We start from the raw sequence: 22,596 nt of genomic DNA, 5'->3' as shown, positions 1-22,596 counted from the left end.
AGATTCTGCAGTGTTCCACGGGGCCATGCTTTGTCATGTTCACTTGTTAAATACAAAATGTGCGAGTCAATAAGAGGGACTCAAAGTGGAACCATGACGTCACAGTGAGCAGAGGTAAGTAAAGAACCTGGGGGAATGAAAAAGAAATGGGTAAATGTTGAGGTTCTCTGTGGGAGTGACAAAGATGGATGACCAAAGTTTAACCAATCATTCTAACAATTTACCACACATTTGTATGATAACAGCACAAACAGGTCAAGAGAAACTCATGTTTACACTTTTCTTTTATAAAAAAAAAAAAAAAAAACTTGGTAACTTGCTCACAAATTATTCACCCAATCATTAAATATTCATTTATTCAGGTTCACTTTTTGCACCCTTACATAGAATACAATCTGATCTACAAAACCATCAGCATGTGAACTGGGGACATTCAAACTGTTTGGTCAAAACATCAAAGATACCAACAAAAAGAAAAAAATTATCCGCCCTTTCTTGCTTTTCATTGAGTAACGGCTTTGAAACAAACTGCTTTGGCCAAATTCATCTACCCTAGAGTCTTTCTTTTGCTTCTTGTTCTTCTCGGCTCCTCCGCCGCATCAAACAACAAATCCAGTCAAAAAAACCTACATATCCATTCAGAAAGAGAAAGCCTCAAACAAAAGACTGAGATGAAACAAACAAAAAATATTAAAAGTCAGGACAAAGTAGGTATGGTAGGAAAAACTAAAAGAAAATGAATAATGGAAAAAAAAACCCCAATACCAATACAAGAAAACAAAGAGACAGGAAAAGTGCTAGTCTTTCAGTTGAATTTGCATTAGCATATTTGTGAGCCACATATACCAACGATTCACACTCTTCCAGCGCGGCCTCAAGAGTTCTAAAAAGACATAGCAGAATGGAACAGCAGCACGGCCAAGTCTCTCTCATCTCTGTGGAGCACCATGCCTGCCTGCATCTGGACATTCGTGTCCAGGATTGTAGAGGAAGAAAAAGACGGGCGCCAGAAGATTTGGGTGGCTCTGAGGGGGGGGCTGTGTTGCCAGCTGTACGTTTGGGGCGGAGAAAAGCGTCGTGCAGCCGCACGCCTTCAGGCAACATAGTGATACTGGTTAGGAGTCTCCTTGTCGCGCTCCATGTAGTCTCTGTCGATGAGCGACTCGATCCGCTTCTTCAGATCTCCAGGCTGTGAAGAGTTAGCGAGATGCCGATGAGTTGGAAGTGTGAGACGGGAAGCAGACATGAACATATGTGGGAAAAACGCGTCACCTTGACGGGGAACTTCAGCTGGTTGTAGAGTTCTGATACTAGCAAGTTGTGACTGAGGGTTTTCCTCATCTTCATGATCCGCACAACAGCCGCATCAATCTGATACTGCCTGTCCTGAAAAACACGCTCTGTGGTGTTTACTTGTTCCTCCACCTGCAAGAAGAAAGCGGTAAAAAATAAATGAAAGCCACTCGCTAGAAGTGAAAGACTGTGGTAAGCATAAAGGGAAAAAAAGAAAGCTTAGAAAAGCCAGGAAGGAGGAACCTTTCATGAAAAAACAAACAAAAAAGGAAATGTGCTTTTTACCGTTTCTTTCATTTGAATCTGGTTAATCTTGATGCGGAACAGTTTGTGTTTGAAATCGCTGTTGAAATTGAAGCGATCGCCATCTTCCACATCTTTTCCTCGAGGGTTCTTGTTGAGGACACGTGCTTTCCCACAAGCCAAGGACTGCAGTGTGCGCTTCAGCTCTCCCTCCTCTGCGCAGAACAGAGAACAAAAAGGGGTGTGAAGCAGCGGAGCCTTCATACAGCCCAATGACAGCGCTGCATGTTGAAGAAAACATGTGGAACCTATGCCAGTGGCAGCGCGGATCTCCTCCACGCTGAATTCTTCTCCCTCGTTAAACATGAGCAACACCAGCGTCTGGAACAGGGAGACCTGCAGCTCCTTCTTTCCCTGCAGGATCAGGAGGGAGTGTGAGCGCAGAGTAGCCTCTGAGTGCAGAAGCGGATCCAGCCACAGTCTTACCTCTTTGAACTCTGCCTTTAGCACAGCATGGCCAAGTGTGGGCTGCCACTGCAGTTTCCTCCCACTGTGCTTGCCCAGGTAAAACAGCTTGAACACCTCCTGGAGTTTTACCATCTACCAAAACATGTGGTAAAGATTTGTGGCTCCATGCTTTCCTCAACCGCTTGAATTATGTCTTCCAGGGGCTTTAATCTTACCTCTGCGGGCAGGTGGACCTCCATAGGTGTGTATGAAGGCCAGTAGCCCATAGTCAGGATGTTGACAGTAAGTTCTATGTTGCTCGGCTCACTCTGGTTCTGCATGTGCTGGGATTGAATATCACAACCATTTGATCGGTGCTGCAGCTTCAGTCATGCATTTATTCCACACATCAGTTTTGTTAGATACCTGTTTGAACTGGATCATGATGTCTTTTGACAGCTCCATGTCCTTAAACATGCCCTCTAACTTGCTGGTAAATGCAGCGCCGCATTCTGCAGGAAGTCAAAACCACGACTTTAGCACAGCAGGCAAGTTCTTATGACAACCCACACGTCCTAAGATCTAACAAAGGGGGGTGTTTGTACACAGATATAGTTTGGGGCAAGTACTGGCCTCAAACAACGAGAGAAATAACACACAAAGCCACAAAATCTTTGAAATATAAGCTCCTTGTGTAGACCTAAAGATTCGGATTGACATGCATTTCCTGAAACATTCTACGAGCGAATTTAAAGGTCAAGACGGGGTGGCAGACTCACCGTGTTTGAGTTTGGAGAGCATGGACTTCTCAGCATCAACAGAGGCACTCTTCCCCACCAGTAGACGCTTGGCTAAATCCTTTTTGTAAAAAGCTTCAAACACATCTTTACCTGTGGGGATCACATGGACAACAATGGCATCAAAACAATATACCATTGAGTGTTAGTCATACAACAGCACAGAGACACACTATAAAAAAACACACTATAGACAACAACAAAAGAACAGTTTAATAAAAGAGCTTATTTGGGACATAGAAAATGTGCTGGGCGGGTCACAATCTCCCTGCTCTGCTCCATTCTGATGCATCCGCTTGTAGACAAATAGATCCACGTACGTCCTTGTTTTTCTCGTCCTGAGCTGGCATCTGGCTCAAAATCGTACGGCTGGGATAGCTCGGATATTGCCCGCCATTTTTGTTCCACTGGTAATGTTAGGCTGAGGGTGTGAGGGGCCGTAAGCCAGTTTAATAAACTGTTTAATGCAGTTTAATGTTTAATAAACTGATGGGGGAAGTAGAGGGGGGGGCATACTCCACACCAATGGTTCCACCCACACATCAGAGGTGAATTTCTAATCAACTCCTGCTGCTCTGCCGAAACTCTGTTCGAGAAAACAACACAGGTTTATTTGATTTTGGCTTAAAAGACCACTGGGAACGCTTTTACAATAGACCAGAAGATGATCAGAGTGGGATTTTAAACCTTGTTAGCAAAGTTTGTCACATGTCAGTGTTTTCCACATCAATCAATTAAATTTGATTGATGATCTCTTAAACCATAATTGGTGACAAACATTAAAAAACAAACTCAGGATATGTGCTTTGCCACCACTTTGGAAGACTTGCTGACCGTGTATGAAGCGGAAGATGATCATGATCTTGTCCAGGATTCTCTCCAGCTCCTCCTCTGTCGCCTCCTTGTTTCCAGCTCTTAACTTAGAATCTACATATTTAGCTTAATGAAAATAAAGAAACAATAGATGTCATGACATTGTAGAACTATCATAGAACTGGGTAAAATTTCCATCCTCATGCATTTGTGATTAGCAATGACTGATGTCATGTTTGGATGTCCTACCAATCAGCTCAGCAGGCTTGTTGGGCCTCTTGTTGATGAAGGTTTCAAAGGCCTCCTTCATGGCGTTGATGAAACCCTCGTTCCGTCCAAAGCAGCTCTGAGCCACGTTGTCCATCTTGTCCTTGAAGTCCAGCAGGTCTTGAACCATGTCTTTATCTTTCTCCGGAGTGCAGACAATCTCTCCACCGAAAGACTTCGATTGAAGAGAATAGAGTGTTAAGACAGGAGTCTGACTTCATTGCTGTTCCGTTTTGTGTTCCTTATGTGTGTGTGGTCAGAACCTTGATGTAATCCCTCCAGAACTGCAGCAGAGTGGGAAGTCCGCCCTTCACCTTGCTGAAGAGCTGATAAAGAAGGGCCAGCTCGGTAACACGGTTCTCGTCGAGCAGGTTGCTTAGGCCTGGATGAGGACGTGGAACACAAGACAAAAATCATCACAAAGTCGACACTAGATCTTTATTAAAAAATATGTCAATCCAGCACATTGCTTAATTCAGAAAAAAAAGAGCCAAATACATTTAGCTGAAAAATTGGAAAGAGTGTGATATTCTGGAAGATGAAACATTTGTGTTTCACAGAACTGTTCTTTAGGACAAAAAATGACAATCATTACAAAAATGACACAACTCCAAAGAAAGTCTAAAATCTCTACAGTATTAAAGCATCTCACACAACAAAATGCCTTCCATCCACGCTTACCTTTTTGTAAAATTGCAGTCATGTGTTCTCCTAAAAGTTGTTTCTCAACACAGCAAATAAGAGGTTTTCTGTGGAGGGAAAAAAACATGAAAGAGAAAATAACAGTTTGAAATGTAAACTAACAGCCATGATTTTATAGATTCTCAATCCTTTGTTGTTGTTTTTTTTTTTTTTGAAGAAAGTCATCCTACTTATGATTCTGCAGTTCTGCAATTCACTTCCAGCTAAAGAAAACCAACACTATTCTATAATGTTCTTAATTCATTTTGGCAAACTACAAAAAAAGGGTTGTTGGTTCTTCCTTCTTTCTTTCTCTGCTGCAGCAATGAACCGTTTTAGTTCCTCTGTGAAACTTCCAGACCTGAAACATCTTTTATCATTTTAAAACAGAGTACAAAAAAAAGAAAATTTAACAGATAAAAAGGTAAAGCTGATGCATTACTGTGACAAAAATACCTTAATTGTAAAACTGATCACTGTACAAATATCTAAATAGGTTTATTTGACCATACTCCTCACATAGAGTTGCTGTTGTTGGAGAGAAACTCTCACAAACGACTTATCTCAGAAATATGATGAATAGAATAAGCAGCTGCTTTTAAATACACACTTGCGCTTCTTGAAGTGTTTAAAACGCATTTTTAAGGAGTACTTTCAGTTCACGGGTTGAATACTCTGATAATCTAAATCTTACTGAGTGCTCTGGTCGAGATAGCTCAGGATTCGATCGTTTTCTTCCTCCAAACGACGAGCCACGTGGTGTAAATACTCGGGTACCTGGAGACACACGCATTGCATCTTGGTTGGAAAAATACAACAAAAAGAGAAGTAGCAATGTGTTCCACTGGCGGCCTCACTCACATCCCTCTCCTGCATTAGCCGCTGTCCCTCCGCTGCGTAGAGTCGATCGGTTTCAGCCAAGAATCGTTCCTCGAACGAGTCTTTATAGACCTAAAACGAAGCAAAGGCTGTTAGTTTGTTCGCACAAATGGCACTGCTGTCTACATGGTGCACGTGTTCTCAAATACCTGGAGATCTGACAGCATGCCGAGGAGACTCCGGAGCAGGCTGCGATCCACAGTTTCTCCATTACGCTCCAGTTCAATCTGCTCCAAAATGGCTTCTACGGTTCGTTTCTGAACTGCACTGTCGCTCACAATGTGAGTGCGAAAAAGTTCTAGCCCGGTATCCCTGGAGAACACACACACAACATCAGCTGTGAAAGATCATCCTAAAGAAATACAAAGAAAGTCTCATAAACTGGAAGTTTACCAGATGGACGGGAGGAGAGAGTTCTGAAGGACATAAGTACGATCCAAGAAGAGAAATATACTTCTGATCATTATCTGGGAAGAAAACAGCCTGTTAGAACTGTTCCTCCAAAGGGAATTGTGACAAACCTGTCGAAACCGTCAAAGGTCTCACTCACAGTCTGCCTGCAGTGGTCCTGCCAGCAGCGATTCATTCGTTTCAGGAAAGAAAGGTTGTCCAAAGAATCTGTGAGTTCCAGGTCAAGAAGAAACTTTTCTGCAGTTTTACTAAAATACCATTAAGAAAAGAAAAAAAAACATTTGCCACAAACAAAAGAAAACCTCCCCAAGTAAAAAAAAAAAAAAAAGAAGCATTTTTTCCTGTCTGTTTAGATGCAATCTACTAAAGTCTAACTTCTGCGGTGAGGATCCCAGATAAACGTGACATGTATGTTGGGCTGCACTAATCATTCAGTTCCATCTACAATACCAATATCTGAGTTGGTAGGAGCTTTGATTGATTGATTACTTTTCTAACAGCCTTCTCGGGGAAGGTGTTGTTAACCAGTGCCGGTGCAAAACACCAAGAAAAATGTCTGATTCTGCTGAACTGTGTTGATTCTATCAAATCAATCAATAATATCCATCAGTAAGAAAGTGCTCCATTTGCCATTTCTATTACCATGGTAACACCTTTTTTTGTTTGACAAACTCAAAAGCACCAAATAGACCACATTTCAAAACCTCATTTTACAATTTCAGTCCAAACTCAGTTTCAACGATTCAGAATTTGTGAGCTCAACTATTGATTTATGATGGATCATCAATTGACTGATTCCCCCTTTAAACTAGAGTTGATTGTTGTAGTTGCAGAAAAGCATCCCCGTCGATGAACTAAAAGAATAATCACACATGACACCCAAGGAAAACTAACAAAATGTTTCTTTAGGTGTGTCTAAGCACAGAAAGGATATTCTCTAAACTGGTGGATCTGGGCCTTCACATGATCCTCGCAGACCTGACGCAGCTGCTTGTACAAGGTAGGAGAGACTTTATAGGAACACAGGTTCTCCACAGCCTTCAAGGGATCAGAAAAGAACAGAAACATTACAGATGTATCAAGTTAAAAATAATAAAAAGGTTTGCTTTTGTTGTAGTAAAGACAAAATATTGTTGACGTTTTTTTTAAAGTTATGATTTGTTCAGAAAATTAAATCTGCATTGAAAACTGTTTTCCACGGAATCTTTCCCTTCAGACAAAATTTATAATAAAAACAGAAAAACTTAACAGGTGCAAAAATGAAAAGAGAAGTTTTGCAATTATGTCACCTTTCTTTTTATTAATCTCTAACGTGTTAGCTTTAAGGCTCATTATCACAGCAAGTCTTTGAAAGCAACAGCTGATCATTCCTTTTCTTTTAATTTATTATTTTTTAAACTCTGGATCAACCCATCTGGATTTAACTGTTAGTTACACTTGGAGGTTATTTTTTAAGAGATCTACAGCACTTGCATTTTTTTTTTTTTTTTTTTTTTTTTACAATACATAAAATCATGTAGCAGTTTATTTTATTTAAAGCATTGATCCATTCAGTGTTTCAGTTTACAGGTTGACTCTTAAACGGTAAATAACCGTTCTACACAAAACGGATCCAATTATGAATCAGAAAACTGTCCAAATTTGGGCAAAGATTTCGTAAAGCTGAGTGATGTGAACACAAGCTAAATGTAAGTGGAGCTTGGTGCTGAAAAATACGTACCTGATAGAGCTCTTCCAGATTGTACTTAATTGAAGTGCTGTTTTGGATAGCACTCACAGCGTCTCGAAGCTTCAGCCATGTATCCTCGGTGTAGTTCTCTGCTAGTTTGGGCCGGTCTGAAACAAAAACATTTCAATATTTAAGTCTCAAAAATTGAATACATTCATTTCTACAAAAACATGTACACACTCAGTGTCTCACATACATAAAATAAAGCTGAAGCTTTCTGAAAATTGCATGTTATTGTACTTTGTTCCTCATATGGGTGACAATAGTTTAAAACAAAAAGTCCATGTATGTCTAACATTCTTATTACTTATGCATGTTATTTAATGAGGCGTATTATTTAAACAGCCTGATAATTCTATACAAACATATTCCAATTTTTAATTTATAGGAAAGAAAAATCTAATCCGAATGTGAAGACTACAGTTTCATCTTTCTTCACTAAATTGTAGCTTAAGACTGAATAAATGTATATCCAATATGTTCAAATTGACACGCGTGTTCCTCACAAACACGCAAAAAAGTGATCAGGTCACAGCTTGTGTGACTCAACATCTTCACTAGACATGTAACCTTTACAGTATCATGATCCTATACTGAATGTTGGCCAGTCATGTTCCTTGGCTTGTGCCCATTGGTTATTCCACTGAAGGAAAACAAACCTGATGCATGACATTACCTTTAAAATTTTTTATCACCAACTTCTTTGAAGCTCCCGTTTTGCCCGATGCTAGAGCGGCTGTCCTGGCCATCCCGTTGGTGCTGAGCTCCGTTAAAGCGGAGAAGCTGGCCCTCTTGTTCTGTCGTGTGTCCTCTGCCATTATCTGATTAGCACTTTGGCTTAACGTAGTATGGTTCAAGTGTTTTGCTAAATTAGTGCTGGATTGGCCTGTTAACCCACTAACAACAATACTGACTTTTTTGTTGAGCAAACTCTTTTTGGTTATATGCACAGAAGGCAGTATTCTATTTTAAACTAAAGTACATACTTAGAGCGACGTACAAAGAGTAAGTTAATCAGAAAACATAACTATAGCCAGCTAGGAGGTAAACACACAGTTAGCTAACGGTGTGTTACCAAAACTCCACTTGAGCGACCAGTTTTCGTCCAAATCACAACACTTTAGCTTTAAACGCTAGTCTACGTCAGTGATAACTACGTCCATATTTTAACAAAATCGTTTACTAAGTTTGACAAAAGTAAAACAAAATCTAATCGCGGCATAATTACCGTGCATTTAACAGAATAATGTGTGTGCTGCTCTATTTACCATTTAGCTAGCTAGCACAACAAAATGGCTTTTCTCGAACAGTTGAGCTGGGCAGGTGCATCTTGGGTGAAAAGCAGCCAAGCTGCGTTCAAGAGCACAACTTCTGTCTTGTTATTATTATTATTATTACGTTTTTTATCATTACAGACATATTCAAACATGCCAAATTACTTCCCTGCCAGTACGTTCCCCCCCCCCTCACTGAGATCCTTCCCTGCAAGTAAGTGCAAGGCGGAGGAAAAAACAAAACTTAAAAATCTTAACGTCCTGAAAAATGAATTTAAATGACTTAAATCAATTTTTTAAAACTTGAATGCGTATTTAATCAACCAGTTTATAAACATTCAACATTATTATAATGTTTATTTATTGTTAATCTATTGTTAATCGAAATTAAATTACAGAGGAGGTCAATTTCTCAAAGCTACGCCTACAGTACAAGCAAAACGGTTTGTTTTTTTTCTGCGCGTGTTTAGTTTGATCTAAAATGGTTGATTTAAAAAGTATTTTCTTGATTCTAAATTTCAAGATGCTATTCAACTAAAACTAAAATATACAAAAATTTGAAGCAGAAAATAAAACGTTTTTTTCTTGCTAAATCACTGTCGCGCTTGTGTGTGATCTTGAACGCAGCTCTAAATCACCTGCAACCAGAGAGGGGGGGTTCTAGTGCAAATGGGCGGTGTTTCCCCGTGGATAAGGAAGACGTAACACTAAGCAAACATATTCTTTCTGTGGATGCAGTTAAATCGAGCACCATGACTGTAACCACGTTTAACCATAAAAACATGGCACGGTGACAGTCTCCGATTCAGTAAGCGTCGCTCGTGGGTCGTGCTCCGTCGTCAGCAGCGGTAAGTACGGTGGCTGCTGCTAACGCCGACAACTAGTCTGTGGCAAACCGGGCAGGGAGTTGGTCGGTAGCGCCTCTGGAGAGTGGAGCCCGATTGGAAATCCTCTGTCTTTCTTTGCGGGGACACCCTTACGGCATCTCGTTTAGATGCACGAACAGCTTTTTGTGTTTTAGACTGGTATTAATTCATAGTTAGCTGTAATTAGCTAGCTAACATTAGCTTTGCCTGTTAAGCTAATGGGAGCTTTTTAAAGTAGTCCAGGGAAACCCAACGTGGAAAATTCTGTCTTTTGATTAGCAGAAAAATCTCGACCCAAAACATAACTTTTAGATGCAATTTGTTTTTGGTGCTATGACATTTTGCTAATGCCAGTCCTCAATAAAAGAGGAGGTCATGAAAGTAAACAAACATTATCGTGTAATGTCAGTCAGTTAGCCAAGTTACAGTCTGACAGGAAATCCCTACATTTGAAACGAGGATTCAGCTTTAAAAAAGGGAAGTGACAACAGAAGACAGGTTAAAGTTGTACTGCTTGACCGTCGGGATCGTACAAATACACGTCAGTTAAAAATAATAAAACTTCAGTTAAAAACAAAAAAACAAAAACAGTGCTGGTCATAAAATGAAAACACGTGCTATCATATGACAAATGAAGCTAGTTGATGATTTGTAGACCTGTGAATCAAGCAGCTACAAGGACAAAAACGGATCCATTTTTGTTTCAAAGCAGCACAAAAATAAAACGGGAAAGCTAATAATAATATTGCATAATAATTTCAAATACTTTTGTTCAGTTTGTCTCATTTATAGTTTAATTATCTTCCATTTGATTTGGATTTGTGTGATTTATTCTAAGCTTGTGTACAATTATTCAAGATATCGCACAATATTACAAAATTGTTATGTATACAATGCCATACAATTACATATTAATACATATAATACAGATGCATAATTATTGCATCATTTGTTATCTGTTCAAATATTTAGACTACCGCTACTTGAATATCATTACATATTACCTGAATATCAAAATTATTCCTTTACTTGTTTCACGGTCCCTTTCCTTATAGCTCATATGTTGACAGTAGCCTCTCCTTCTATTTTGCTTTAAAATATTCAGTGTCTGGGCATTTATGACATAATACTGGGATGTAATTTTTGTTGGATGTATGTGATGTTGATTGGTTATTTTAATTGTAGTGTCGATGCCGTGGCTGAGATGAGTGTGAAGGCCTTCGAGCTCGTCCCGGCTGTGGAGCGAGACCTCCTCATGGGCGACAAAGCCCGCATCAACATCGAGTGTATTGAATGTTGTGGCAAGCACCTGTACGTCGGCACCAACGACTGCTTCATTCACCACTTTCTCCTCGACGAGGTCGCCTCGCCCATGGGGAAGCTGAGCTACTCAGCTCAGAAGCTTCTGAACAAATACTTGGGCCTGAAGAAACCGGTGGCTGAGCTGCGGGCTGCTTCTGCTTTGGAGCGCCTGATCGTGCTTTGTGATGGGATGGTATTTCTTGTAGACATGGTGACTCTGGAGAGCGTGCCCTCAGCGGCAGGAGGCGGAGTGAAGATCAGAGGAGTGATTGCCTTCTGCGTAAACGAGAACCCGGTGAACGGGGATCCGTTCTGCGTGGAAATGGCCATACTCTCCTCAAAGAGGCGAACCGTGCAGATTTACATGGTGCACAAGGACAGGGTGCAGCTGGTCAAGGAGGTGTCCACTCCGGAGCAGCCCTGCGCCCTCAGTCTGGATGGTTACTTCTTATGTCTGGCCCTCACCACACAATACATGATTCTGAACTACAACACAGGAGCCTCTCAGGACCTGTTCCCCTACAACAGTGAGGAGAGGAGGCCCATCGTGAAGAGGATCAGCAGGGAGGAGTTCCTCCTGGCTGCACCCGGGGGTCTCGGTAAGTTGCTACACGAGCATTTTTAGGAGAAGATGCTTGATTGACACGCAGCTTAACGTCAAATCGCGTCTCCGCTTTGTGACTTCCAGGAATGTTTGCCAATGCAGAGGGGGTATCTCAGCGGGCTCCGGTCAGCTGGTCAGAGAGCGTGATTGCTGCGGCTGTGAGTTTTCCCTACGTGGTGGCTCTGGATGAGAATTTCATCACCATCCACAGCATGCTGGACCAACAGCTAAAGCAGACTCTGTCGTTCAGGGACGGACACATACTGCAAGACTTTGAAGGTGCGCTTTCTTACGGGCTTTCTCTTTCGCATTTCTCATCAGTTTAATTTATTGAAAGAAACCATGACGACCAAGGCGATGTCAGAGTAGTTCTCAGAAGTTAGAAGGTTTGAAACCTTACTTTCAATTGTTGGTGTCTGTTCACTAAAGCGCAGCAGTGTTTCCGCAGTGTGCACTTCTTGTCCTTGAGACATATATGCTGTTCCTAGAAGGAGAGTGCACCTGACTCCATGAAAGACGCCATAATACCACCACACACACATCCACGTCTGTGCTAAGGCACTGTTTTGTGAAAAGTACAAAAACCCACAGAAAATGAAATGATGGCAGCAACTTGCAGGCATGGTTGAAATCCAGACTTGGAAGTGAATACTTTAGTTTTATTTTCATAAAAATCTCATTACATTTTGACAAAATATTGAGGCCGTTTAGCCATTTTCTTCAAAAAACCGTTAACCTTTCTGAAGAAGAATCAGGAATTACTGTACTCTTTTGTGAATCTTTCTGCCTTTCAATGAGAATAAAGATTTTAGTAAAAGATGTTTTTTTTTCTTTTTGTATAAGTTTTAGCAGGATCAGTGTTAGGTGTTAATGGCAGGAGGGAGGACATTAGTCAAGTTTTTTTCTTTAATAATTCGGAGCAGCTTATTTCCGTGCTGAGTTTGTGAGTCGTATATAACAAGAGTCGACCTTCTGTGGTAGCAGACCCATTGCACGCTACATGTCTCCGACTGACTGGTGATTGTTTTGAAAATAAAGCAGACATGTCTAATCACTACGCTGCAGCAGAACGATCCTCTTCAGCAAATGAAATTCCTGACGTTGTGACTTCAGTGTTACTCATTTGGGTTATTCTAATAGTTTATTTCTAAGAGAAACCAGAAATTTTGCTGTCTTAAATAATTTTAAGGCTCAAATGTGGCTCTGAAAGCTCTGTATGAAATCAGCATTTAGTTGAAAATATTATCAGAACAACTGGAATTTTGGTTAAAAGTTTTTTTCAGGGAAACCTGAAAATACGAATCAATAAACACTGGCCTCTTGAAATGAGGTGTTTAAATATGACAGTAAGTATGACCGCTCTCAGCTTCTTTAGCCTGAAGTTTTGCTTTTGTTTGCATGGAAGTGAATGAAGAGGCTGGAATTGATTTTAACTGCAGTGTCAATCAGGAGTAAGGGAGGTATTGGTTTTACTTGTTTATCTTCCTATTTAGTAGAATACAGTTTAAAAAGTTTTACACTTTAAATGTAATCTTTTAAAATTTTTAATAACAACACATCAACAATTTTTTCCTCATTAAATCCCTCTCTGATCATCTTTTGATTTCTAAAGCATTCCCAGTGGTCTTATGATTTAATTATGATTATGCAGTTTTTAGCCAAAATATAAAGAACCTGTGTCGTTTTCTAAGACATAGTTTCTGCTGAGCGGCAGTAATTCCTTAGAAAGTCACCCCAAGTTTTGGGTGGGAATGATGGCACTTAGTAAGCCCGCCCTAACTTCCCGTCACCCATCTAACACCCATCCAACACGCTCTCCTGTTAGTTTACAGCCGCTCACAACCCCAATCTAACATCACCGGTGCAACAATATCAGAGTTTTGAGCCGGGTTCCAGCTCAGATGAGGAAAAGAAAGACATGCATGGATCTGTTTGTCTACAAGTGGACGCATCAGAATTGAACGGAGCACAGTTTGTGGCGTGCTGACTGTAGCTTTTACGCAACAGCTACACGCTTTTTCAAACGACATTTTTTTGTCTGCTCCTGATTCACATAAATTTAAATAGACAAATACAGATAAATACAACTTTATGCCTAATTTTCCTTATATATGTCTTCCATCATTAGAAAAATGCTTGTTAAAAATATGTTAAAAATATCCAAAACATAATTTTCATCAGCGTGTGTCTTTAAATGCTATCGGGATAGACGTCTACATTTTTTTTGTTTGTTAAGAATGCTTGTCATTCAGAAGATTGCTTTAGCAGGAGGAACTTATTGGGGGCTCTGTGTTTTTAGGGAAGGTCATTCTGGCCTCCACAAAGGCGGTGTACGTCCTGGTGCCTCTGCCTTTGGAGAGACAGATCCAGGATCTGCTGGCCAGTCACCGGGTGGAGGAGGCGCTCATGCTCATGGAGGGCGCACAGAGAAACATTCCCAAAGACAAATTTCAGGTAAACAGCAGCCCATCAATGTTTTTACATGGACTAAAGCAGTGTTTTGTTTTGTTTTTAAACTTTTTTTTGATTTAAGGTACATTCTTTTTTTTTTTTTATTTGATTAAAAATCACAAGGCACACCACTGAATGAAAATGTAAGAAAAAAGAATTTATGTTGTTTGTATGAACAATATATAGAAATTTTTGAACTGTCATCAAATAAATGAAAAAAAGTATTTAAGAGCTTTTATATTCCTAACTACTCAGTGTGAAACCTGGGCGTGTTTGAATGAACACAAAGCTGCTTTCCTGGATATGGTCAATGTTTTTTAGACCAATAGGGTGAACTCGAATCATTTACTACGCCAGTTGAAAAACACTGGACTAAAGCGAGATGAAAAAATGCTATTGGAGGTTTTGAGATCTTTTAAATATTTTAGGAACTAATGTTTATTTTCTTTCTTTAGGTTTTGCACAGAAGAATCCTCCAGCGAGCGGGGTTCATACAGTTCGGCAAGCTTCAGTTTCAGGAAGCCAAAGACCATTTTAGGTTTGTTCCATTCACTTAAATCTGTTGTTTTGTGACTAAACTGAGAGTTTTTGTCTTTGACACCAAGAGTCGAATTTTTTTCACTGTGAGAGTCAAAGAGCCACACCACACACAGACCTGCCAAGACGTACACACACAAACACACAATTAAAGCCGTATTATTTTCCATAAACACTCCTCTCCTTACAATACAACAGCAAGCATTGCACTTGTGTTTATTTCAAGGAAAGTGTCCACCCTCAATACACACATCAAATGGAGCTTAGCCAGAGTTAAGAGAGTCAACCCTGGAGGTCAGATACCCCCTCCACAGACACATCTCATACACACACACACACACTATCTCTCTATCTCACTCTTTTCTCTGCCTCTCTCTGACACACACAGCTACTCAGTGACGGGCAGTGAGGTTGATGGCTGGTGAGGCACCGACTCCTCTGAAGTCAGATTTACGATGATAAACATCTGGACAGAGCATCCTTCTGGTGTCTGAGTAATACATATTCACAATAAACACATTAATACAATGTGCCGGGAGCAGCATTAAAACACACAAACAGCCAAATTACTTTTATTATTATTTTTTTATTTATACCCTCTGATGGATTTGAGTTTGGTTTAAGAGGGAAAAAACTATGAAATGAGGCACAGTAAATAGAAAATATGATGAGACGCAAAGAGCCGCATGCTTATTGGCCGAGAGCCGCGTGTTTGCCCCCCCTGGTCTATGTTTTACCTTAATGATGTCAGTGGTTTATAATGTAGAAAAGAATTTTATGTCATATTAGAATAAGGAACTATTGTTTATCTAACTTTTTCTGGAACACATGAAGCTGTAATTGGAGAATAAAGAATACTGTTGAGTCAATAAAGCTTCGTTTTGAACTGGAACATTTTGGGATATGGTCTTCACAGCCTGATATTCTTCATTTATAGTCTTTATTATATAGAAATCACGTGTCTGGTATTTATTTACCCAGGTTCCTTTGGTTTTTTTTACTACTATAACTGCATTCAAAACCATGTAAAAAGAAATTCAGCTGTCAAGTGAACCTGTGTTGAGAACCTTAGTAGTACATATTTGTTTTGAAGAGTTTTTTTCATGTTTTGATTGAAGGCTTGTATTTGCTTTTTTCTCATTTTCTCTCTCGACTGTGTGGTGTTTGATGTCGTCCGACGTGGTCAAAGCTCAGACTCTCCTTGCCTTCAGGTTTCTGATCTTTCATCAACCTGCAATGTTTTTGTCTTTAGGAAGGGTGAACTGGATGTGCGGGAGCTGATCTCTCTCTACCCGTTGCTGCTACCCGCTTCTTCCTCCTTCACCCGCTTTCACCCTCCTCTCCACGAGTTCGCCGACCTCAACCATCTTGCACAGGGCGACCAGGAGAAAGTTCTACAGTGCAAGAGGTTCCTCATCAGTTATCTGAAAGAGGTAGGCGGATCAGACCCAGATGGATCCGAGCAGCTTTTGATCTGGTAGGTAACTAGTTTTCCTTCCCTGTGGATGAAGGTACGGAGCACCGAGGTGGTGAATGGCTGTCGGGAGGATGTGGACACAGCCCTGTTGAAGCTCTACGCTGAACAGGACCATGACAGCCTCTTGGACCTCCTAGCTTCAGAGAACGCATGCGTGCTTGCAGACAGTGTTCCGTGCCTGGAGAAATATCACAAGTGTGTACTTTTCTGAAACCTTTTAAATGAAGGGACATATTCTAGCTTTACAAAATCTTTTTTCCTATTCTGTGTTTCAAACAGGGCTGCAGAATTTATTTAGATATGTATGAGATTGATCTCCCTTCAAGGAAAACCTTCGTTTTTTTTTTAATTTCAGATATTTTGCGCTCGGACTACTTTATCATTATAACGGTCAAGACTCCGCAGCACTACAGGTTCTGATCTTTACATTTTTCTTTGTTCTCTTTCCAGTCCTGTGTATGAAAGTGTTGAATGGATTGTCTCTTTTTATTTCTGTTAGGTGTGGACTCGTGTGGTTAATGGAGACTTGCAGGACTCCACCAGATCAGACCTTTTTGACTACATTGTGGACTTCCTGTGCTGCTGTTCCAATCTGGACCTGGTTTGGAAGTATGCGGACTGGGCACTGCAGAAAGATTCCACTGTAGGTTACCAAAAAATCTAACTCTGCTGTCTAACTGTTGATGCAAGGCAAGCCACAGCTTTTCTTTTCTTTTTTTAGATGTGATACAGATCTGTCTCCTCTCCAATTTACAGAATTGATCATCAAATATGTGTGAACTTTATTTTGAAATCTCAACATTTCAAAGAAATATAGAGATTATGTCGGTCTGCTCACAATAATTGTTTGGAACCTGCATGCATGAAAGCCGAAAGTTCATTTTTAAACTGTAATCTTTTTTGTGTATCTCAAATTAGAATTGATTAACCTGTTTTTGTTTTTTATCATAGAAAGGTGTCCACATCTTTATAAGGAGACCGTTGAGCACAGATCAGTCAGAACTAAACCCTGACAAAGTCATTACCTACCTGGGGAAGAACAAGCAGGCGCTGCTTCTCTACCTGGAGCATCTGGTGCTGGAGAAGAAGATACAGGTACTGTTCAGAAAAAACTGAACTTATTTTAGTCTCGTTCCAAAAAAAACAACATAATATCTATTAGTTCCAGAGGCTGGAACCGTAGGAAGATAAAATGAAAATGTGTTTGTTTGGTAAGGAAACATTAATGACCCACTCTGATGACAAGGATGTTTTTAACATGTTCATGTGGCATTTTCCTGATGATGTAGAATATAAATTAAGAAGATTAATCTTAATATTGAATTTAGAGTATTCCTTTATCAAATCGTTGTGAATCAGGGGCAGATGAAATCGTTATTGTGGCAAGTCGGGAGCTCCCTGAAAGGTCTCTACATCTGGCTCCAAACTGAACGTCTGGATCGCTCTGATGTTGCTCACCAGTTTAGTTTTGACACCGGTAATGTTAGGTTGGGGTTGTAAGGGGCTGTAAGCTTGTGGGACAGTGTACACAGAGGAGCAACGGGAAGTGGGGGCGGGGTTCCTCTCCACCAATCGTCCCGCCCACAATTCAGGAGAGAATTTCGAATGAACCTCTGCAGAAAGTATGTCCTAGAAAACTATGCAGGTTTTTATTTTTTATTTTTGCCAAAAACAGCCTAATTATAATCAAAAGACCACTGGGAACGCTTTTACAATAGATCAGTAGATGATTGGAGTGGGACTTTTAAGTTTGTCAACCTTAAGTTTAGCTTTCTTCAGCGTAGAAGTTCTGAAGAATCATTCTCCATTGGGTTAAAGGAAAAATCTTTTTGTCTTCTGTTTTTTTCTCCACGGTTGTAGAAGGAGAAGTTCCACACTCACCTCGCCGTGTTGTACCTGGAGAGGGTTTTATCGTTGCTGTCAGACTCATCAGCAGATGCAGAACCATTGACCAAAGCAAGAGAGAGACTGCAAGCGTTCCTCAGGGAGTCCAACTTGTATCGTGTACAGTTTCTTTTAGGTGAGACGTTGACGCCACCTAAAACTCACACCACATTCTGACATTTGGGTTTAAAACTCTGTGTTTTGTGGTCTGCTTTGTTCAGGAAAAATTGAGGACTGTGAACAATTGCTGCTAGAGCGTGCAACACTACATGGAAAACTAGAGGAGCACGACAAAGCCCTGCACATTCTGGTGCACAAGCTCAGAGACTTTCCCTCCGCTGAGGCCTTTTGCGTGTGGGCCTCTTCTGGTCGCGATCCTGCGTACCGGCAGCGGCTGTTTCACCTGCTCCTGGAGGAGTATTTAGGAGGAGAACCTCGAGTCGGAGGAGGCGGCGAGCTGGAAATGGCAGCGGTAGACGTCTTAAATAGGCACGGCGAGGTGTTTGACGCTGTCAGGGTGTTGCGGGTGCTTCCTGAAAGCTGGTCGCTGCAGCTGCTGCGGCCCTTTCTAAACCGCGCCATCAGAGCCAGTATGCACGCCCGCCACACCTCTCAAATCGCTGTGGGCCTAGCACATTCAGAAAACGTTCAGCTGCTGCACGACCGGGTAAGAAGCTCTTTAAACCAACACAATGTTGGACACATCTCCTCATGTAGGATGATGGATCACGAAGGGTTGTAATAGGTGCTTCTTTGCTTCATTGCTCTTTCTGTGCTCATTTGTTTTTTTCTTTTTAGTTGAAAGAGCGCAAGAAACCGATCTTTGTCTCAGAAAAGAAGGGATGCCACCTCTGCCACAACACCTTTAAGGAGCCAGATGTGGTGTGTCTGCCTGGAGGAGTCCCCGTTCACACTCACTGTGTCGCTCAGAGAATAAAAGACTCTCCCACAAAGAGACACTTGACTAATAGCAGCAATCATACGTGAGACCAGGCATGTCCCGCCGTCGTCTGGTCAGTGACGGGAGGCACAGATGCACTAAGACTATTGACAGCTGTTGGCCATAGAAGAGCCAGAAGCACATCTGTTTTTATTGAGGGATTTGCTGTGGAGCCGAAAAGTAAAACGCAGGGAGAGCCGGTCCAGAGTCGATGGCAGAAACTGGTTATACCATGTATTTATTTGTGTGCTGGCACTCGTACCGCTGCGAGTTTAAGCTCGGTAGAATTCTCAGCCCGTCCCATCTTATGCTCTCACGGTTAATTCACAGATTTACGAACCCCTTTTAAATGACAGCGATGACGTTTAAAACCTGCTGCGAATATTTGTCTAAGCATGCGTTGTTTTCCACAGCTCTGCTCCAATCAACTTGCTTTGTACAAATACTGTTCTACCTTTCATATCACATGTGATTTCAATGTGAACACCCTGCAGATGTCGATAAAGAAATTTTTGCCTTAAAATCAAATGCTAATCTTAAAGCAACATTTTATTCTTAAGTCTTTTCTGTTGTAAGAGTTTACATTGAATTTGCAGTAAAACGTCTTTAATTCTGCTGATGATTAACAGAAAAACAATTTTCCTCTCAGACCAATTCATAATACCTAACAAAATCATGCTAAATTTATCATTTAACATCACGTTAAATGTTATGTTGTCCAGTTGATATGTGAAATCTCTCTGAAAATGCTATAAATGTTACCAGACTTCCTCTAGTTTGTCTTCATTTCAGGGAAATTTCTGCTTTTGTGTTCTGTTGTAAATCCGTTTCATGTTTTGACCAGAGTACATCCAACGACGACAAACTGAAAATTATATTTTAATGTAAATTTAGGCTTATGTTTGGACTTTGGTGGTGGTGGACAGCTTTGATGTCCACCACTGCAAACAGTCAAAGGACGGAATAGTTTTATTAAAATGAAATGGAGTGAGAAACATAGCTTCAATAGTTGTAGATCCATCTACTTGATCGTGTCGGCAAAAATTCTTAACCCATTGATCCAAATTGTCATCAATGTTATCCTTAATATAGCATCTTCTTGAAAGCATAAACTTGTGTGAATTAAATTCTGTAATCTTCCACCATGACTCCAACAGCAGTTCAGGTTACACTGCAAGAGAAAAGTGAACATTTATAGTGATCTGCTATTACAAAGTATAAAAGGCTATCATATATATTGTATGGCTTTTTTTCCCCTCCAAATCATTCCAAAAGAAGAATTTAAAAATATATATTCCGAAATGGATTTCACCTAAATCTTAGTAAGCAATGACATCTTTTTACAACTCAAGAATGCAACAGTTCTTTACTAATTCTCTTTAAAATTTTGTGTTAAATAGCTGCAAGAAAGTATTTCACACAATGGCACTAATATTCAACCTGTTAAATAAATGGGATTTGATGCAGATTGATAGCATTCAATCTCTATATTCTTGCGGTGAAAAGATCCTGGTTGAATTCCCAGCTGGGACCTTTCTGTAGGGAGTTAGCATGTGTGGGTATTCTCCTGGATCTCCGGCTTCCTCCCACAATCCAAACACACCCTTCATAGGGTAATTGAGGATTCTAAGGTTTCCCTTAAAAAGTCTGTGTGTATGTGTGGTTGTGTGGCCTGGAACAGATTGATGAGCTATCCAGGGTGAACCCCACCTTCGGACCCAACAGTAGTTGGGTTGGCTTCAGTGACCCCATGACCCTGGAAGGGATTCAGAAGATGGATGGTATTCTTTAGTGTGACTTCTTATCATGAATATGCATTTAAAATAGTAAAGAACGTTTTAAAATGCTGAGCTGACATTTACACAAAATCAGTATGAAAGGTCAATAACACTGGAATAGCTGATTAAATGCAAAATTGTATCCTAATTACAGATTACTGAACACATAAAGACATTGCATTGCTGTGGAACTGAGAGTGAGGTAATTTCAAAATAACAAATAAATAAGTCAATAATAATAAATAATGATAATAAATCAATAATAAATAAAAAATAATGAATCAATAATAAAAAATCAATAATAAGTACAAAGGTTAACAATAGATTTACCCTAAAAAAAACAAAAATAAAGAAAAACAATAGATTTACAGTACTGATTGAGTAGTGATCAATTTGGTGTAACACAGATTGTATGGTGCCGGGTTTCAAGCGAAGTCTGGTCAGTCTTATTAAAATGTGTTTCCACAAAATGTTTTGAACATAGCCAGACTGTATTGCTAGTTGGTGACCACAGTGATCCATCTGGTTTAGCTCTTCTGATAGCTAAGGCCCACTTTTTCCTTAAGTCTGAATCCATTGGAAACCTGCAAAAAAAGTTCAGTCACTGAGTCAGAAATGTATAAATCTATATTCCTATAATAACCAAGTCCTAGTATACTGTATATAGGCTTGTCTATGTATATAGGTTTAACAAAATAAAGTTTACATTCATGTCGACAGCAAATTATACGTACATCTTGCAGCATGTTAAAAACAGCCCTGCAGCATCATGTATGTCCACATGTGTACTATTAATGAAGCCCCTGCAGCATTAAAAGAAAAAAATTGTAGTACTTACCTGTGAAATGTTTTGGCTTCCTCCTTTGTGGACTAATTTCTCAGATTTTGGCAGTTGAAACCCGCATAATGAACTGGCATTTTGCAAAAATGTGTTCACATGCATGCACTGCAGCAGTGACTTGACCTCACCAAGATGGCGGTGCTCTCCTCCCATGAGGGACCACGTGATGTCTCCTCTAGCGATATAACTCATTGGTTGCAGACCCTTGGTCAACTAAACTCAGACTTGAAGTTTTAAAGTAACTTTATCAACAAAAACAAAGCTGGAATTGAAGTCCTCCCTATGTCTGTATATGAAATTGTTTATGACGTGAACAATTCAGACTGTTTGTCAACTGACATTTCAGATGTAAATGCTAACAGTCTAGAAATGCTTCTAACATTTATTTTTACTGGTTTGTTTCATAATAGTATTTTTGCTCTTTCTGCAATTATATCTATAAATATTGATTATTGTTCAAAAAGGTTTGTAATAACTTTAATTACAGAACCTTAGATGACAAAAACTTGACAAAAAACAACAAAAGTAATGAATCATAACTATGTAGAGCTCAGTCAGTCAGCTTCATGCAAATCAGTCTCTCAAGGCTAAACAAAAGCTGGCGTCTCGCAGATGTAATGACGCTTTGCGGCGCAAATTATGTCATTACAGGATTCATTGGAGATGTTTTTTGTTGGTAGAATGGCGACGCAGTCCTGCCCTGACTTATTAGTGTCCACGAAGCGATGGACAACAGCTAAGTCTCCGTTGATATTGAGGCAGTCCCTACAAGCTTCTTCCCATTTCTGGGCTGTTCCAGACAGCAAGAAGCAGCGGGAAGAATGTTCAGTCCAGCTCCTCCGGGCTGGACTGCAGTGTGTCCTTTTTACACCACTGCCAGATTAAGGACAGCTTGCTGGAGGACAAAACTGAGAGCAGCTTTATGTTTTTGTCCTTCAGTTGGTTGAAAGTGTGCAGCTGCTCTGTTTTTTCCTTCAGGGTGTTGTTCAAGAGGACCTCCAAGAGCAGCATGCCGGACAGTGGCATTCAGCTGCAGCTTCAAAAAAGTGGATTCTTGCAGGAGTTTGTTGTTTGTCTCCTTT

General features: G+C 40.3%; 2 protein-coding genes across 2 annotated transcripts; one reads left to right on the top strand and one right to left on the bottom strand.

Moving 5' to 3' along the window:
• Window positions 1–339: 339 nt before the first annotated feature.
• On the bottom strand, window positions 340–9,492 carry cul4a (cullin 4A). Its single transcript, XM_004067071.5, has 20 exons — window positions 8,237–9,492; window positions 7,552–7,667; window positions 6,766–6,869; window positions 5,971–6,040; window positions 5,814–5,887; window positions 5,570–5,732; window positions 5,403–5,492; window positions 5,236–5,318; window positions 4,542–4,609; window positions 4,124–4,242; window positions 3,843–4,035; window positions 3,615–3,719; window positions 2,763–2,873; window positions 2,410–2,495; window positions 2,220–2,327; window positions 2,023–2,136; window positions 1,845–1,950; window positions 1,579–1,751; window positions 1,273–1,425; window positions 340–1,189 (listed from the first exon to the last, which is right to left on the bottom strand). The coding sequence occupies exons 1-20, from the start codon at window positions 8,376–8,378 to the stop codon at window positions 1,094–1,096; spliced, it is 2,274 nt and encodes a 757-aa protein (XP_004067119.1). The 5' UTR covers window positions 8,379–9,492; the 3' UTR covers window positions 340–1,093.
• A 48-nt stretch (window positions 9,493–9,540) lies between these two features.
• Window positions 9,541–19,666, top strand: tgfbrap1 (transforming growth factor, beta receptor associated protein 1). The gene is made up of 13 exons (XM_011490419.4): window positions 9,541–9,682; window positions 10,886–11,601; window positions 11,691–11,885; window positions 13,906–14,060; window positions 14,513–14,595; window positions 15,847–16,027; window positions 16,106–16,266; window positions 16,427–16,484; window positions 16,571–16,714; window positions 17,023–17,166; window positions 17,932–18,091; window positions 18,177–18,622; window positions 18,754–19,666. Exons 2-13 carry the CDS (start codon window positions 10,905–10,907, stop codon window positions 18,940–18,942), a joined length of 2,613 nt encoding a protein of 870 aa, XP_011488721.1. The 5' UTR covers window positions 9,541–9,682; window positions 10,886–10,904; the 3' UTR covers window positions 18,943–19,666.
• Window positions 19,667–22,596: the final 2,930 nt, after the last annotated feature.

The sequence above is a fragment of the Oryzias latipes genome, chromosome 3 (assembly GCF_053564925.1).
Source record: "Oryzias latipes strain Hd-rR chromosome 3, Olatipes_Hd-rR_3.1".
Classification (NCBI taxonomy): Eukaryota; Metazoa; Chordata; class Actinopteri; order Beloniformes; family Adrianichthyidae; genus Oryzias; species Oryzias latipes.
This window is presented reverse-complemented; position numbering and strand designations above follow the sequence as displayed.